Raw genomic sequence first — 18,023 nt, 5'->3', positions numbered from 1 at the left:
TCAGAAAATCTTAGCTACGCCACTGTATAATATATATATATATATATTAATAAAATATAAATGTATTCATGTTATATGTACATTTTTGTTTAGTAAATAAAATATATAACAAAAATTTAAATTTAAATAACAGTCACTTGTAATGAAGCATTAAAATATATTAATTGAGAAGAAAATACCTAACATACCTATTTTGAACTAAAAAAAAATAATAACCATGAATGGGTAGATAGGAACCTACCTACAAAGCTCATAATTTAGAAGTGTTACCACTGAACATCTCTTTTCAAGGCCGTTCGCAGAAATTTTTCCATACTATACAGTCCTTTTAAAGGTAACGTTCAATTTTTCTGTCCAGTGATATTGGATTGAAGTAAGGTATTTTTAAATAGTAAGGGACTATTTGATTACCTACACATTTTCCTATAATTTAGAAATATTTAACCCTTTTATTGTGTGCATATGTAATAAAACTTGCATTAATAATACATAATAGATACAGATAGAAAAGGTACTAAAATCCGTAGTCTATGTAGATTCAGTTGTAGGAATATTTTCGTATCACCACCATCGTCAACGAGTTTACCGTACAATGACTATTCTTTAAATCTCTAGAATTAAGCAATCAACTATTGCTGGCGGTATAACATATTTTAAATACACTACTACACTCATAACCGCCGCTCGCGCCACCAACCAATCTTAAATGCAACTGGTTGTTGAATAAATAATAAAAATCGTCTACGAGTTATTGAATCTGCTAATGGTGCCAACAATAATTACTGTTGAAATGCACAACCCTTTTTTATTTTCATTAGCTCGTCGACATTTATTATTGTCTTTATTTTTTCCATATTCACAATTCTTTCTCTTTATTTCCATTTTTTGTTGTAAATATTATTTTTTTTTCTAATAAAATAACTTAAACCTAATAAATGTTCATTTTAATAATATGAACATGATTCTATTTAAACTATAAATGAGATTAACCAAGTTCTTTATTTATTACTTTAGCAATTGTGATATTATAATAAACATGATAGATTTGAAAGAATCACATAATTTCACCAATATAGTATTCTGCTTTAGGCGGAATTTAATAGTTTAGCTTATAGCTATATTTAAAATAAACGGTTTTTTTTTTTTTTTAATAATAAAATTTACAGAAAAATCAAAAGTAATAATTTCTTATATTTCCTAAACAGAACTATACATATTTCAAAAATAGTATATGGCTCAAACCATTATTTAACTCTTCAACAGTACTTGTTTCTAAACAAAGCCTATGTTAACATTTATTTTTATTAACAGACAATTTTTATGCTATAAATAATTTTATTGACGTATAAATATATTACTCTTATTTTTTTTTTTAAATATAAACAATTAAAAAAGAAAAGAACAAGTATTTTCAAAACAAATAATAAAATTTAATAAATATAATAAAAACAATAGTATACAAGCTTGCATTTTAGTGCCAATTATTTAGTTCCATGTAAAAAGTTTAAATGTCAGTCATCATGATTTGTAATTACATTTATTTACAAATAACTAGAATAGTAATTCATTTGGTAAATACTTCCCAAAACACCAAACGCAGACTTGATTTTCTGTAATAAAAATTACATGTTATACGATATATATTTCAGTTGTTATCAAAATAAATAGTTAAATTATTTAATATAATAAGTATTTAAATTAAATGCAAAAATGATAATATGAAGCAAATATTAATTAATCAAAATTTAATGAAATTTTATTGAAAAATTTAAATAATATTTACTTTATTTATTAAAGAAGTTTTAAGTTGTTTTGACAACTAGAGAAACTAATAAAATATATTAAATAGAACAGATATGTTCAATATTTATATTAAATTATATATTATACTTCAATGTTTAATGTTTTTTATTTAAATTTTTATTTTGCCTTTGTTAAAACATTACAGCAAAATGTTTAATTTTCAATTTAAAATCTGTGTCCAAGAATAAGCAAACTAAAATATGTAGCTCTTGTTCAGGTAATAATTTGTAAAAATCTTTATCTTGAAAAACTTACTTGCATTAACATTAGCCATGGTTTTACACATTGAACATACCAAACATGGTAAACCTAGTGGTCCTAATGTGACCGGACATCTAAGTTCTTTGTGTTCCTTTTCACAAATGAACATTCTAAAGTCTGTAAATGTCATCAGTACTCGCTCACATGTGTTGCAAAAGTAAGTATGTTTGGCATCAATAAACAAACAAATTAATCTAGTAGCCTCTGATTTAATTTGAGCATATTCATCAGGTAACTTATTATTGTAATGTGATAGCATTGTTCGGCAATAATATTGCTCCACATTACTACATTTTTTCTTAGAATAACAGTTAATTAAGTAATTCATATGAAGTAACATTTGCAATTCTTTTAAAATATTTTCATCGTGTTTACTTTTATTATTTTTAAATGCTATTTTCCAATAAGTAAGTTTAAGATATTGAATGGAACATTTGTCTAAGGATTTCCTATCAAACTCAAATAATTCATTACTTAAATCATTCATTCTAATTATCCTATAAAAAATAAAAATAATATATAAGACAAACAAAATTATTAATATATATATCTATATAATATAATTAAATCATAATATTACATGTGTATAATTACCTCAAAGACTCAAGACAATCAATAACATCATCATATTTGTTATTAGTCACGGATAAAATTTTATTTTCTAGTTCTATTAAGTTTTCAGGAATTACACAAAATACAAGTTTATTTTTAATCTGACCATCATTTTTACTATATTTAGCTAAGTTGCATCTAAAATATATAATAATATATATTATAATGATTTCAATATTTTTAAAGTAAAATTATTTTAACTTACTCAAATGTTAAAACACAAGCGCACTGATTTTTTGAAAAAATAACTGATGTGCATGTAAATTTTTGTACTTGTTTCTTGAAATTATTATTTATTGTCTTTAAAGTATAAGTCACTTCTGAATTTGTAGTAGAAATATACATACAAATAAATTTACCAACATCTGTTACTAGAAGTAACAAATTTTTTTCTACTATGAATGTAATACCTAAAAATATAATATAAGAAAAAAAAATGTTGATAAATAAAAAAAATATTGAAATTACCTGGTATGAATGCAGTTTTAGGAATCATTTCTTTTTTGGATGATAAAATTTTTTTTTCAGTTAATGAATACAATATAATCAATACAAATGACATTTTTGTTAAAAATATCAAACATTTATTATTTGAGATGCATTCTATCCAAATATTTTTTACATAGGCACAGTCTTCATCTGACCACAAATAAAAAGTATTTTGCACATTAGGATATTGACATATTTCATGAACATAAATTTGACCAGTTGTCAAAAAAATCAATAACCATGCTAAAAACAAAATAAAACAGTTATTCATTGATAAAAAAAAATTTCAAATATTTTTCAATTAATATGCAAAAATATATTAAATTGACTTACATAATTCATTTGAGATACGAAACCATTTCATGTACTTTATACAAGCACTATGAAATTCATACTCAGTCAAAAATGAAGATTTTTTTGATGTAGTTAACCAAAATGTCAATTTATTATTTAAATGACAACATATTGTTCCATAAACTTCAGTTCCATTTTCATATTTCAAGATGTGAGTAAAAACAAAACCTGTAATGAATTTAAATTATATTGAGATATGATAAAAATGATAAAAAAAGAATTTACGTAAATCCTAACTTTTAATTTGTAATTCTTTTTCTTTTTCTCGACAATAATAAAAAATTTGGTTTTCCATTTTGAGGATGTTAATATTAGTTTTGTTTATTAAGAAATCAGGTTTTTTTGAAACAATCATGAACCATTTTTGGGGTAAATCACTTAAATTTTCTATCCACTCATTATTTTTTTTTTCCAAGAAAACAATATTGCTATTACTTCCCATATAAATGACATTTAAACTGAAACAATATGAATATAAGTAACATTACATTTGAACATGGTTAATACTGTTGTTAATTATAACATATTCAAACAAAACATTAATATTATATATTTATAAGGACAGCTAATAAAGGAATTGGAAAACAGAAATAGAACAACAAAAGGGAAACAATAAAAAGTATTAGTTATAATTCACTATCCAGCATAACTAATATGCAAAGTATTTTCCAATTCCCTTGAATAACCAATTAAGAAACAGATATTAACAACTCACTGATGACTGTCGGGTAACACAGTTAAATTATGTTCTTGACATATTACCGGTCCTTGGAAGCGTATTTCCTTGAAGTTCTTATCCTCAAACGGTTTTTCTTTTGAGTAATCGAGCGACATGCGGAATACCTTGAAATCGGCAGACGGTCTGAAGAGGTCCGATTGCAAATCCTGAAAGAAAGCGTTTTGTTAGAACCCAAGCACACATGAATCATAACTATAGTGGTGCATCAAAACTGACGACGGCGGTGATAATTTGTACATACGATGATCAACAAGCCGTCGTCGGTAGTGAATATGAACGAATTGAAGACGGATACGGACGAGATGAGCTTGTTTGAGTACTCATAGTACTGGACCAAATCGACCATCATTTCGTCGCTGTTCACGAACTCTGTGTGTCGACTAGGGTTTACCGTCAAAATACCACGGAAACGTGTCTCGTGTAATCGTCAGAAGACGTAGTGATTGTCATCACTCTATTTCGTACTTGGCGACACACCATAAGAATGTAAAAGTAGTTAGTGACAAAAAGAAAAAAAAACACCATGCACAGTGATATACATGCCAATCGTATGTATTTATAAATACTTTATTTTAAATAGAAATAATCTAATCAGAATTCTTAATTACTTAATATATTTTAAACCATACGAATTATTATAACGCGAGTTAGAGACACGATTATAATCTTCTGAATGGTTCAATGTTTATCAACCGGACCGTTAGCGTTTGTTTTGGTTTTGCGGCGGCAGCGTTGCGTGTGAATTCTCCCGCCACCTATCCCAATGTTACCCTCGCCGCCGCCCTACTGTCATCAGCTGATAGACTTCGCAGACAATTCACGGCGGGTAATTTTTTCCCCGTCGAGTGACTGATGCATTTGCGGCGGCGAAACTCGAAAACGAACGAATACACTGACACGCGGTAGGCTGGCTGCGCCCAAGTACGATGATGACATCATCATTTTTTTTTTTTTTAGAAAAAAAACACCTTTCAGAGACCTTTTACGCACTTCGCTTATCGTCCGCGTCGCTCGCCAGAGCCACTCCGACCGGGATTCGTCTCACACGACTTGGACGACCGCAATTCTGAACACATTCCCGTTGTGACGTTCACACCATCTGACCGGCGTGGAGCCTTATGCAGGGGTGAATTGGCTCACTGGCCTACTTTCCTGTAGGACAGTAGGCCATTGTGTTATGGAGCCCTGCATCAATAACAAATGTATTATAACATACCAATTATAATAAACATTATAAACCGATGTTGATTTAAATTTAAATTATGAAAAATGTGTTATATTTATATCATAATTATCATTTTATAGGTACAAATAAATAATTGTATATAAGTAAATTCACATTCAATAGTGTATAAAAAAAATAATGTAAAAAAAAAAAAAATAAATAATTGCTTCTCTAAATCTATCAAAAAGGTAAATTTTAGTACAGTAGGTTTTTACTAGCCCGGTCCGCTCTTGTCCTTATGTAAACACGCTCCGTCTTGGTTAAAATTCGGGCCCGAGCTTAAAATATTCGCATAAGCTGATTAGCGGAGTTGATTATATTTAGTAAATTCCTAGTAAACAGGAATACTTGAGTATTGGAAAACGCTTATTTCGGCCCCCCAAGCCCATATCGTATTTATAAAAAAATTTATATTGTTAACAAAAAATGCATATTATGGACTATCATACGACACGCACAAGTATGTAGAGCCATAGAAGTATGATGGTTGAAAGGAGTTTCTCCACACTTGGAAGACTAAAAACCTGGCTTCGTTCAAGGATGACTGAAGATAGACAACCAGCGTTATGTCTAATTAATGTATATCATACAGTAGATATTCTGAATCAAATAGATCATATTATTGATATCTTTGCCAATTTTAAAAATAGACGACTTGAATTTGTGTTGTAAAAATTGTTGTTTTTTTTTGTTATGAGATTTTATAAAATTATAACTTCCCCTCTCTTTCTTAACCAAGACTGTAAAGCCGCCCCTGGGGAGGGGGCAGATTGCATATACCTATATATTTAGGGTAAGTTGATAGATTGTATTCCTTTCTTAGATAGTTTTTTAACCCAGCTTAATGACAGATTCATAGAATATATTATTCACAAAAACTTATTCACTTTAGTTGTTTTTTAACAGAGAAACTAACTTCGTCGGTTTTAAATGACGGAGTAAATGAAATAATAAAATGAATAATGTTATCTATATATTGTTAATATTGATACTACTGAAATTGGAGCCATAGGAAAGTTGAAACTATGGAGAGAATATTGTTCAAATCTCAAAACTGAGAATGTAATTAAAACATTTCTTCAGCGTGATGAAAACGTTTTTCTGACTACCTATTCACAAACTAATTTTTATTAAATAAAACGTTTCCTAATTAGGAAAACAACATCAGAGAATAGATTAAATGATTTGGCAATTCTAAACATACATCAGGAAATTTAAATGTTTTAAATGTATTATCAACTAAAATCAGAAAATTGAACTTTAGACTAGATTACATTTTTTTTTTTTTTTATTCCTACATCATTTAGAAGTCATTTTTTGTTTAAAAACAAATAAAAACCAATTGAGGAAAGGGAAAATCTGAATAATTTTTTTCACCAAAAATTGTCAAGGGACCATGGTCTGGGGGTCGGGTTGCTCCTCGGATCCGAAAAAAAAAATAAAAAGGAAAAAACCGAACATTTCGTAGCAATACCATGGGATTTGTTTGAACGACCCGTGATGACGCGACGGATAAGCCGTGACGTCACGGATTCACCGCCGCTGGTCGCGTTATCAGTCGGTCGCATCACTTATCCACCTGGGGAAGCGGTCGCTCTGCTCCTGCTGCAGTCCTGCTGCTCCCGTCCGCTACCATCGCCGTAACACCACCGCTAACTGCACGCGCTGTGCATTCGGCGTTGCCCACGGCCCGCAGCGCTGTGGTCCGATTCCTTTGTGTCGCTCGATCGGCTCCGCAGTGCGCGCACACGCAGGGGATACGTTGAACTTGTCGAAAGAGACTGCGGCGGCGGCGAAATGAGCATTGTGACGTTGCGGTCGATGTCCGGTCAGAACGTGTGTGCGTCTCACATCTGGGCCAGTGCGCTTTGGTAGGTGTCTTTGTGCCGCGGTGCCACACAGTCCCGTGCCTTCGTACCGTTGTTATCGTCTCGTTCGTGAACTCCATCCGCAGACCGTCGTTGTTTTATCCGCTACGCACCAGGTCCCGAACCCTTGCCGTTTTCGTCTCGTTCCATGGTTCACCGATTGGACCGCCGATCCGTCTCTCCGTTTTTCCACCGTTCTCGACCAGACCTATGATTCACCATTTCGTCCCCGTGCCATGCAAGAGAAACTGACCAGATCTGATCCTACGGATGTCCAAGCTGTCGTACAGCAATCGGTAAACGTTCAAATTTTCGTATTCCCAGTTAATAGTAATTAATAATTATAAAAATAATTTGAACTATTATATTATCATAACTATTAATTATATAACATATTGATATTTAAAATTACGTTGTGTTGGATTCTGCTATTCATGATTTCACGTCTACCTCATTGGTACACATCTTGTCGTTAACCGATTAATATTAGAATGTATTGGGAGCTGAGGTACAACCTAGTTAAGAAATAATTTAATTTTTCTTCAAACTATTTTAATTTTTACTTAAAAAATATCAGTTTGAAAATAAGAAAATGATTATTTACTTAAATATAATTAAATTAATTACAAATAATATATGTAGGGTAATTTATTTAATGCCTCATAACATTTAACTATTTTCTAACGGTAAATTTATTAAAATGTAATTTAATTAAAATAAATTAGTACCTATAACTTACAGAATGTTAATATAGGACATTTAATGAAAAACAAATTTTAACTCTTATAGTACAGGTAATAAAAATAACTCTTATTAGATGAAACAATTCGGAAGAAAGTGAGTGAAAGCTCTATTTTGCCTGTAAGCTATTTTATATAAGTATTTAGTATTTTTTAGCACTTTTTAAATTTTAGTACTAGTTACACTTGTATCTTATTACTATGAATTATAAATTGATTTCTCAAAACCTATTTAAAAATGAATCACCATGGTAACTCATATACCACAATTTTTCTTTCAAAAATGTTAATTTTATAAATTTTTTATAGTTTATAGTTTTGATTATGTAAGAGTTACTTACATGTTTTTTTAATTTTAATGAGAAATTAAAAATTAAATTGTTTAATAAAATTGTAAACTATTTTAACTTATTTTTATATAAAACTAACCTATTCTTTTGATTATTATAAGACAATTTAAAATTATTTTAAAATATATTTTTTTGTGAATATTATTTTTTACTTTATTACATTGTGTTTAAAAATTACTATACACATTTTTACAAGGTCAAAATAGATAAATATTGATTTTGTAAAAATATACGAAACAAATATTTATTATGTACTTTTTTCCAAAATTCTTGAACAAGTTCTGACCTAATGAGTTTTTTTATTGAATATCTATTCTAATTCATATACTGTTCATATTTTAATGTTATATATTAATTACAAATGGAGGTTCATGAAATGTTGTGTAATTGAATAGTTCATAACTTAGTTAATCATAGGCATAATTTAGTATAATAATTCATGTCTATGGTTTTTATTTATCTTGTTATTATTGATAAGCGAAGGTCGATATACTGGTGTATGTTAATCGTATATGAAAAATAAAAACAAATCTATAAAACTAACTTTATCTTATTTTTCAAACTATATTGCTTATAGATATTGATGTATGGGTTTACTGATAAATAACAGTGTTTCTCGGTCATAATACTATTATAATTAATAGTTATAATATTTTTGAAGTTAAAAGTATTCCTTTGTTTTATGCATTTATTTGTAATTAAAAAAAATATTTTATATGTGGATATAAAACAAATTTTATGTAGAACTATGTGTAATATTTCATAGGTTTTTTTTATATTTTTTATTATAAATATTAATTAAATAGATTACAGGCACAATTATTTGATAATTGTTTATGATATCATTCTAATAACTTCATTTTGATTCTTTATAAATATTATGATATATTAATAATAATGAATAACTAAGCAAAAATAAAAGTATTTGTATAGTCTAAACTGAAAATAGATTTTTGTATGGATCACTATCCATTAATCTGTAAGCCATGTTAAATATCATTGATAACAAATGTTTATTATGTTTACATTATTTATTAGAAAATAATTTATGATTAAATAATTAATTAAATTTTGAGAGCTTAAAATATACATTTTTAATGTTTAAAATATTCTCATTTATTTTTTGAAAAAACCGATTCATTTATTAAAAAATATAATAATTATTTTTATAATTTCCCTTTAAGTTAAAATGAAAATCTAAGTACTTTTGTCTATATTAATTGTATGTTTATTATAAAAATAAGTGTTAATACTTATCTTGAATTATTTTAATTATTAAAAAATGTTCAAACAAAATTTAGATTGGTTAACCTGGTATTACTCTTGTTGAAAATGTATATATATATAGTTATAGTTTTTTTTTTTAAATTTTAAATAATAATTAATTTTTTCATTAAAAAATATTTAAATATATATATTTATATTTTCATATGAAAAAAAACCATTTTTAAATTAAATTATCAGTGTTATTATTTAATTATTAAATTATTTCTATTTGAATTATTTTTCATGTTCTTTGTATAAAATAAATAGTCTAATGTTGTTGGCCTTTTGCCATACTTATATTTTAATTTAGGTGATAGTATAAGAGTGGGTACTATGAATTCATGGTGTATTTCTATATCAATTTACTTAAGATTTAATTACAATTATCCTTGCAATTTCATAATAACATTCTTTTTTTATAGTTTCATTAAAATCTTTTTTTATGTCTGTTCAATTTTTTTTTTTTTTTTTAATGTTAATTACAGATTACTCTTTAAAACTAATCTACTTAAATTTAATTTAGAAAAATGGTTATGATTGATAAGTACTATGCATATTTTTTTTTTTTATTATAGGACTGGTTCATCTGTTGTGAGCTAACTTTTTAAATACAATTCTACAAAGTACTTCAAAAATATTTTGCAAATTTTTTTAATGCTTATCTCTTTTCATGTTTCTACCCATCATTTTCAACAATTTAATTTTTTTTTTTATAATTTATGTTTAACATAAAAAACAATGAATGAAAAATATTTCGAATTAAATGAAAACAATAAATACCCTATCACAAAGATAAACATGTTATATAACTATAACAGTATATCAGATAATTTTTATAGTAATAAATTGATAAACAATAATTTATTTACTGACAATAAAGGAGTATTGTATAATAATTTTGAATTATTAGAAAACTTTAAATTTTAAACCTACAATTCAATTTTATTTATTTATTTATTTATTTATTTTTTGAGGAAAAATGTGTTCTTTAAACACATTTGTATCTTTAGAATGCATTATGTCAAACCTTTCAGAAATAATTTGCTTCTGCATTGAAATCTGATTCCTAAAAAGTTTTTGTGTATAATTTTATGTATCGAAGTATAAAATTATTACATTGTTAAACCAATAATTTCTCATCGCTCAAGATTATTATTAATTTATTAGCAGATATCAAATGATGAAATAATCATGGTGTATTATGTAGGAATCATTTTGAAATATAATATTGTTTTATTTTTTACAGAAGATGAAGAATGATGACGGATTTTCTCGAAACACCAGTTTTTCTTCAATGAATTTTGATATTTGCCGGTATAATTATAAAATTATAATGTATTACTCTTAAAAATTAATGAAATTATTTGATTAAAATTGTCATATATATTTCATATACATTCATATTATAAGTATTAAATAATAGTATTTTATATTCTATATTTCTAACAAATGTATATGTATTTAAAATAAACATTTAAGAAAGCATGTATAATTTATTATCTCATTATAAAAATATTTCTGAGATAATTTCATATCATTTTTGTAATATTTGTTAGAACAAAGATGTTAACATTCTACACATTCTTATACTATAATATTACTTATTCTATTATAAATTCTGTGTTAGTTAATATTTTACAAATATAATTTAATATTATATCAAAAATATTCTCTTCTTTAAATTTGATAATAGATGTTAAAACTATAATATTAAGTACTCTAAACAAAGCAGTTTTGAATTTATTTGGCAATATTGCCTATTTTAAAGACATAGACAATGTTATGAAAGATTTTTTAATTATTCTACATTTTTTTTTTTTTTATTTACATGAGTTAATTTTATTTTGTTATATTATAGCACCAAAATCAGCAAAAAATGAGTTATAATAACAATATATTGATAAGAATTGAAAATGTAATTTTTTTTGTAGTTTAATTAATATTTGGAGGATTAAAAAATAATTATCTGATTAAACTTGAATTTTTGTTTTCTATCTCTTTTTATATTTTACTTTATTTTTTTTTAGAATTTGTCATTGTGAAGGCGATATTGACACACCCTTAATAGCTCCGTGTTATTGTGCCGGTTCATTACGATTTGTTCATCAAGTATGCTTACAACAATGGATAAAATCATCGAACATACGATGCTGTGAACTGTGTAAATTTCAATTCATTATGCAAACAAAAACTAAACCTTTCAGTCAAGTAAATTTATTTTATCAACTAAACTAATTTATATTAAAGGCCCACGAAACAATTTAAAGATTTTGGCTTAAGATAATGAATAAATATAACTATCGGTGGTACTAAAATTTGTATATGTATATCGATTCGTTGAGGTGCTAGAACCCAAAAGAGATAGCTGTGTTACGTCACAAGATCACACGCCGCGACGGCAGCCTATACTTTTATACAGGAATTGTCGACGCGGTTCTAGGTTATTTATTTATATTTTTTATGAGGTATATTCGAAAAAGTGCTTATACAATTATAGATTTATATTATACTTATTCCATTATAAATAACTTCGAAGTCACAACAATTAACTGATGTATATTAATTCTCTTTTTGGATAATTATGTTTCCATCTAAATTTTAAAATAAGAAGTATTATATGTTTACGAACGACGATCACCTTCATTATACGTTTACACGTCTTTTTAAACGAATGTTTAACTTTTAATATTTCCATCGTTTGGATTTTATTTTATGAGGCAAAGTAATTTATTAAAATATTATAATTATTTAATTAAATTTATTAATAGTAATTTGTTAGTTACATACATATATTAAGTTGAAAGAGCTAGTACCTATATTTTGTTACATTATTTTAGAGTAAGAAGTGTTCTCGTTTAAATAAAATATGTTTTAGAACAGTGTAGCGAACCGACCTGCGATAAGATGACACTATACACCGTAGACGATTAAATACTTGAACGGTTCACGTCGGTGATGTTGTAATAATGTTGAGATGTTGGAAGGTGTTTGAATAACAAAGCACTGTGATTTAATGTTAAACAAATAAAAATAATGATTTATAAAATGTAAAGATAATACAAATAAAATATTAATAAAATAGTAATTGAATATTTGGGGCCAGAGTACATAAGCTATGCTTGAGAAAAGTGTAAATTTACTTCTCAGAGCTGGTGGCGATCAGGGGCGTAATTAGGGGGTATTAGGGTGATGGACCCCCCCTAAAACTTTTTTTATGTAATTTTTTTATTTATTATATTGTGATAATATGATTATTATAATAATTATTATTATTACGATTACTATTGTTGTTATTATTATTATTAAAATTAAAATTATTAAAAATTTTGTTCTGGGGGGTTACTGTATGAGGTGTACAGATTTTGCTAAAACCTATAATCCCCCCCCAAACCAAATTCCTAATTACGCCACTGGTGGCGATGAGAGGCGTGCGGGCTTCACGACCAGATGAGCGTTGAGGCAATAAGTGGAGTAAGTTAGATATATTTTAAAAACATGGGCAAATGAACACCGTATTTATAGACAGCCATTGAGGATAAGTATATGGTTGGTAGGAATTTAGACGGATATGGAACAGTTTGTGAATATTTACGGACAGGAATACTAGATTCTGTATTATCGAAATAGACCTTATTCAGTATGAATAAGTATGGATATTAGTTCCTTGTGCTTAACACATAACCCATTAATGATAATAATAATATTATGAATATCCGATTCCCATATGGTTTACTACATGCATCCCCTGTAAAAATGAAGCCCTAGGGTTTATTTTATCTTAAAAAATCCTCATTGTCGGGGAAACCATGGCAGTAGGTACCTGTGACATGGATTTTTCTAAAGTTGCTTGTTCTAGTGATGACTATTATGTCTTACAATCTTATTTCTTGTTCTTGAAGCCCTTCTTGAGTTTGTTCATCATAAGTTTTGCGTTCTTCTTTTGGCTGAAGCAAATTTTGCTCAATAACAATAATTACTATTAGGATTTTTATTATGTTTGTATTTTGTGTGCATGACCTTTATGTTCACTCTGCTGTTGTATATATTCTCGTGTTTTTTATATAAAATCAATGTCACTTATATATGTTGATTGCATTTTTTTCTAGTAAAATCGAGTTCTTTAGTAGGGAAGTGTTATCAAATTGTTCCTTAATATTTGATCTTGGTACGAAATCTAAGTATCTACTGTGATCTTAAATTTTTCCACGTATTTTTGTTTTTGTTTTTAATTTGTCAGTTTGGTATACTATGGTGTTTTAATACTATGCATTACAATATCGGTTGAGGTTAAGTATTCCCCTTCATATAAAACAAATCAGCATACTGACCAGCGCAATAATGCTCTCTTTCTCTTCAAAATTCATATGATCGGTTTTATTTGTTTTAAATGTGTTATTTTACTATCGCTCAAACTAGTGGTGGTTACTCGTACGTTATCGGTATATGGTTCTCACTAAAAATGACATGTAGTTAAAGTGTCAATCAAAAAAGGTTGCTCGCAAATATTTATTATATTAATGATTATTCCGTTTTCGATTACTGGACTTATACTAACCTACATAATTTAGTCTTCGATTATTTTATTACATTTATTATTATGCAAAAAACAATCGTTATGTTCATCACAGATACTAAATAATGTAGAGGTATATTCTTATAAACAATTTATAAATTGTATACTTAAACTGTAACAAACTTGTAACCTAACCGTACTCGTGGAATCTGTAAGAAAATGTAGGAAGTCTATTGATAATATAATCATAGGTGTGTGCAGTCCTGTATTTTAGGGGGTGCCTGCTATACTTTTGGACCTTATCTTTACAAAACGTGTAGGTATATTTAATAAATTATAATGTTTAAATAATTAAAAAATAAAACTAATTTTATTCAATATTGTGACATTTTAGTCCCAATTAATATGTTTTCCTTGAATCTAGTATATTTTTCTTAGATAATTTTAATTATTAATGATAATTGTTTTAATTTTTCATTTTTATTGAAAATATAAATAGTTAACCTTGACAGCGTCGGTAATTCCTATATAAATGTATATGCCTCCGTCATTCCCTGTGATCTTGTGAAAATATTTTAAGTTCAGTTAAATCAGAACCGCGGAGCCTTAATAATAATTTAAGGTGCGGGGCCCTGGGCAACTGCCCCTATTGTCCACCCCCTCGCGCTTTCCCTGCTTGGACGCTTCAATGAATTGACGTTTATAAATGTTAGTACCACTGTTAGTTATATTAATGAATTATTTATTAATTGAACCAAAGTCATTTTTTTTTTTTTTATTATTTCGTGATCCTTTAAGATTTTGAGTATACTGAATATTTAATTATTACTTTTTTAGTGGGAACAATTGGAAATGTCTGGAATGGAGCGTAAAAAATTGGTGTGTGCAATGCTGTTTCATATAATAGCCATGACATGTGTTTGTTGGTCATTGTATGTGCTTATGGATCGTACGTTAGAAGAAGTTGAACATGGAATGTTACAATGGCCATTTTGGACTAAGCTGATTGTTGTAGGTATTGGCTTCACTGGTGGTGTGGTTTTCATGTATATACAGTGCAAATCATATTTTATGCTTTGCCAAAGATGGAAAGCATATAATAGGTGAGTTAATAATTAATTTTATTATTATAAAACCCAAGAAAATTTGTTAGTTATACAATTATATTTTAGGGTAATATATGTACAAAATGCTCCAGAAAAACCACGTAAAAATCAAAATGTACTCATAGATGTAGCAGAGAGTAATTCAGTTGAAACTAATGCAGCTACGTCAATTGTAAAACCGCCAATTGAACAAAATGATGAAACCAGTATTGATCTCAAAGGTGTACGTAATGTTCATATATTTTTCAATAATGAAGACAATCCTATAAGATTTCAAGAGATTGACAATCGTGAACAAGAAGATATTGAAAAACCAATTTCAAGTGATACAGGTACATCATGGCACATACAAATTGGTAAAAAACAAGGAGAAAATACTGAAGGTGAGTGCAGCCAAGCAGCTGTGTGCCAAAGCAATCAGTCAGATCCATCATTTTTGAAACTACAAATTAAAACTGCTGAAATAGTTATAAAATTTGGGCAAAATGAATCTGTATCTACTGAAAACGAATTAGACAACAAAAATGTAAACATTCAAATTGAAGAATCAAAATCTAAAACCGATGTGCCTGATATTACAAATCCAGTTCAAATACGATTGGATTTTGGAAGAGACAAGAACTATGAAGATATAGAAGAAGGCCATGGATCTCCTTCTCAATCTCCATTATTGTCTTCTAGACGACTCTCTAATTACAGAGATGATAAATAATTATTTTATACACATACTATAAGCTGATCTGTGATTTAACAGAAAATAATCAATATAATTCATTTTCTTCCCTTTTAGTAGTAATTATTTTTTTTTTTTTTTTTTTTTTGAGCATTTATTTCAAATAATTATTAGTAGTTATTTGAATACTGACAAAATATTTATTTTATTTTATTTTTATAAACTTATTTTGGATTACAATTTATGTTTAGAAGCTCAATATTTAATAATTATGTTTATTATTGATTTTAATTCACATTATTAATAGATACTTGATGATGATGAAGGTGTAAACTTTGACCCAGCAAAGACTGAGTTACAAATATGTGATGTTGATAAATATGAAACCATTTTTTTTAGGTATTTCATTTTTGAACTAACTCATTATATATTATATATATACACACTCACACACATATACAAACATATAATATATGTATAAACGTCACCCATTGGTGTTAAATATTGAAATTCAATCTCTTTCAAGTAATTTTTAATTCTCTTAAATTTATATTGTCAAATAATATTATTTTTAGTTTAATTATTGAATAATTTATGTATGGTTCTAATTCTTGTGATTTATTAAGTGAAAAGTATTCGTTTGTAAATGTAATTTTACAAAATGTTATTATGGCTTGTTGTAGAAGTATGTAGAGATTGAAAATAAATAAATATATTATCTTAGTAATTACATATATTATTCTATAATGTTTATTTTTGATTAACGTAAGGTATTCAATATACATTACAATTAAAAGATGTGTTGTTTAGTTTCATTGTATCATAAATACATCATAATATTCACCCCAATCTTAATATTAATGTCAATATTATTAACTACTAATAAATTGTTTTTAATTTTATGTATTCAATATACTTTCAATTAGTGAAACATCATTAGTCACAATAAATATTTTTTATCTTAGACATTTCAGATATACCTATAAAATCAATTTAATTTATAGCTGATCTTAAAATAATGTATAATGTTAAAACTGATTATAGTTTAAAAATAATTTGTGTGATATAGCTATTATATGATATGCTATGAATAAAAAATGAAGTTGTTTAATGGATATTAATGTTGATGTTCTATGTTATATGACCTAAAAAATATGTTAACTTAAGGAAAACAAATATGTTATGTTTAAATTATAATTTAAAATATTCATTCATTCTGTGCCAGATGCAAATAAGAAATTCAAAAAATATTTGACTTTCATATTTATCATGAAAAAACCTATTTTGTCATGTATTAAGTATTTTAGTATAAAATTTGAACGGATTTCATAAAAAAAAAAAATATTATTAAATTACATAAATTTAAAGACTTCAAATTTATGAAAAATTTTGTATTCTATTTATATTTACTACTTTTGGTTTAGAAAAATATTTTTAAAGACCTCAAGTATTATCTACCTCTTTTATTGTTTCTGGTAAATTGATTTTTTCCTTAGTGAACTAGTCTGTTCAGATTAAGAGTGCCCAAACTCGCGAATGTCTACTGAGAAACCGATATCGGTCGGGCACCCGTCAATATCAAGACTTTCTATTATCAATTTCGTTTATCAAAGTCAATGATTACCGCCTTGTGTACAGATTATTATTTAAAAAAAAACCTTATTATTCAAAAAAGAACTATAGCATGGCGTTACGAAAATAGTGTGGTAATACAGTTCACTACGTATAACAGCTTCGTAACGCTGATGATTCGGCCACGGGCTTGATAAAAGTGCTTGTAGTTCTACGACTATTACTTGTCTAATTTATTGTTGAATTAAACTTCCTTTAATAAACTTTCATTGGTTTTATAATTCGGTACTGAAAATTGTTATTCTGTATATGTTATTATGAAAGATGATTTGCAGATATAGCCGTTAACTTTGATATGGTGCCAATGTTCTAACTCTACAGGCCTATATTCAGTGCCATAGCAACCAAACATTGCGTCCTGGGCGAAACTTCAAAAGGCGTCCTTATGTATT

General features: G+C 27.2%; 2 protein-coding genes across 6 annotated transcripts; one reads left to right on the top strand and one right to left on the bottom strand.

Annotated features, from left to right (window-relative positions):
• Nucleotides 1-1,437: 1,437 nt before the first annotated feature.
• LOC112686136 lies at nt 1,438-7,147 on the bottom strand. 4 transcript variants are annotated; one of them, XM_025558297.1, is made up of 10 exons: nt 7,063-7,147; nt 5,249-5,443; nt 4,235-4,404; nt 3,757-3,977; nt 3,499-3,687; nt 3,145-3,408; nt 2,882-3,086; nt 2,659-2,814; nt 2,059-2,561; nt 1,524-1,610 (listed from the first exon to the last, which is right to left on the bottom strand). In XM_025558297.1, exons 3-10 carry the CDS (start codon nt 4,351-4,353, stop codon nt 1,552-1,554), a joined length of 1,716 nt encoding a protein of 571 aa, XP_025414082.1. In that variant the 5' UTR covers nt 4,354-4,404; nt 5,249-5,443; nt 7,063-7,147; the 3' UTR covers nt 1,524-1,551. The 4 variants fall into 4 exon arrangements, with proteins under 4 accessions (XP_025414078.1, XP_025414082.1, XP_025414080.1 ...); XM_025558295.1 differs by lacking the exon at nt 7,063-7,147 and adding an exon at nt 6,958-7,046; XM_025558293.1 differs by lacking the exons at nt 5,249-5,443; nt 7,063-7,147 and adding an exon at nt 4,500-5,205 and having other exon boundaries at nt 1,438-1,610.
• LOC112686137 (E3 ubiquitin-protein ligase MARCH2) lies at nt 7,103-16,122 on the top strand. 2 transcript variants are annotated; one of them, XM_025558299.1, is made up of 5 exons: nt 7,103-7,647; nt 10,957-11,021; nt 11,735-11,915; nt 15,058-15,323; nt 15,393-16,122. In XM_025558299.1, the coding sequence occupies exons 1-5, from the start codon at nt 7,588-7,590 to the stop codon at nt 16,036-16,038; spliced, it is 1,218 nt and encodes a 405-aa protein (XP_025414084.1). In that variant the 5' UTR covers nt 7,103-7,587; the 3' UTR covers nt 16,039-16,122. The 2 variants fall into 2 exon arrangements, with proteins under 2 accessions (XP_025414084.1, XP_025414083.1); XM_025558298.1 differs by having other exon boundaries at nt 7,106-7,647; nt 10,954-11,021.
• The last annotated feature ends 1,901 nt before the right edge of the window (nt 16,123-18,023 follow it).

Source organism: Sipha flava, unplaced genomic scaffold (genome assembly GCF_003268045.1).
Source record: "Sipha flava isolate LNK unplaced genomic scaffold, YSA_version1 2_pilon_pilon, whole genome shotgun sequence".
Taxonomy (NCBI): Eukaryota; Metazoa; Arthropoda; class Insecta; order Hemiptera; family Aphididae; genus Sipha; species Sipha flava.
This window is presented reverse-complemented; position numbering and strand designations above follow the sequence as displayed.

Excerpts from the sequence above, each read along its gene's own strand:
- LOC112686136 (XM_025558293.1), bottom strand. The coding sequence starts at position 4,607 with ATGATGGTCGATTTGGTCCAGTACTATGAGTACTCAAACAAGCTCATC. Across the intron at positions 4,405-4,499 it reads ACGACGGCTTGTTGATCATC|GATTTGCAATCGGACCTCTT; the intron begins GTATGTACAAAT and ends GCTTTCTTTCAG. Across the intron at positions 3,978-4,234 it reads GTGTTACCCGACAGTCATCA|TTTAAATGTCATTTATATGG; the intron begins GTGAGTTGTTAA and ends ATATTGTTTCAG.
- LOC112686137 (XM_025558298.1), top strand. The coding sequence starts at position 7,588 with ATGCAAGAGAAACTGACCAGATCTGATCCTACGGATGTCCAAGCTGTC. Across the intron at positions 7,648-10,953 it reads AAGCTGTCGTACAGCAATCG|AAGATGAAGAATGATGACGG; the intron begins GTAAACGTTCAA and ends TATTTTTTACAG. Across the intron at positions 15,324-15,392 it reads AGATGGAAAGCATATAATAG|GGTAATATATGTACAAAATG; the intron begins GTGAGTTAATAA and ends ATTATATTTTAG.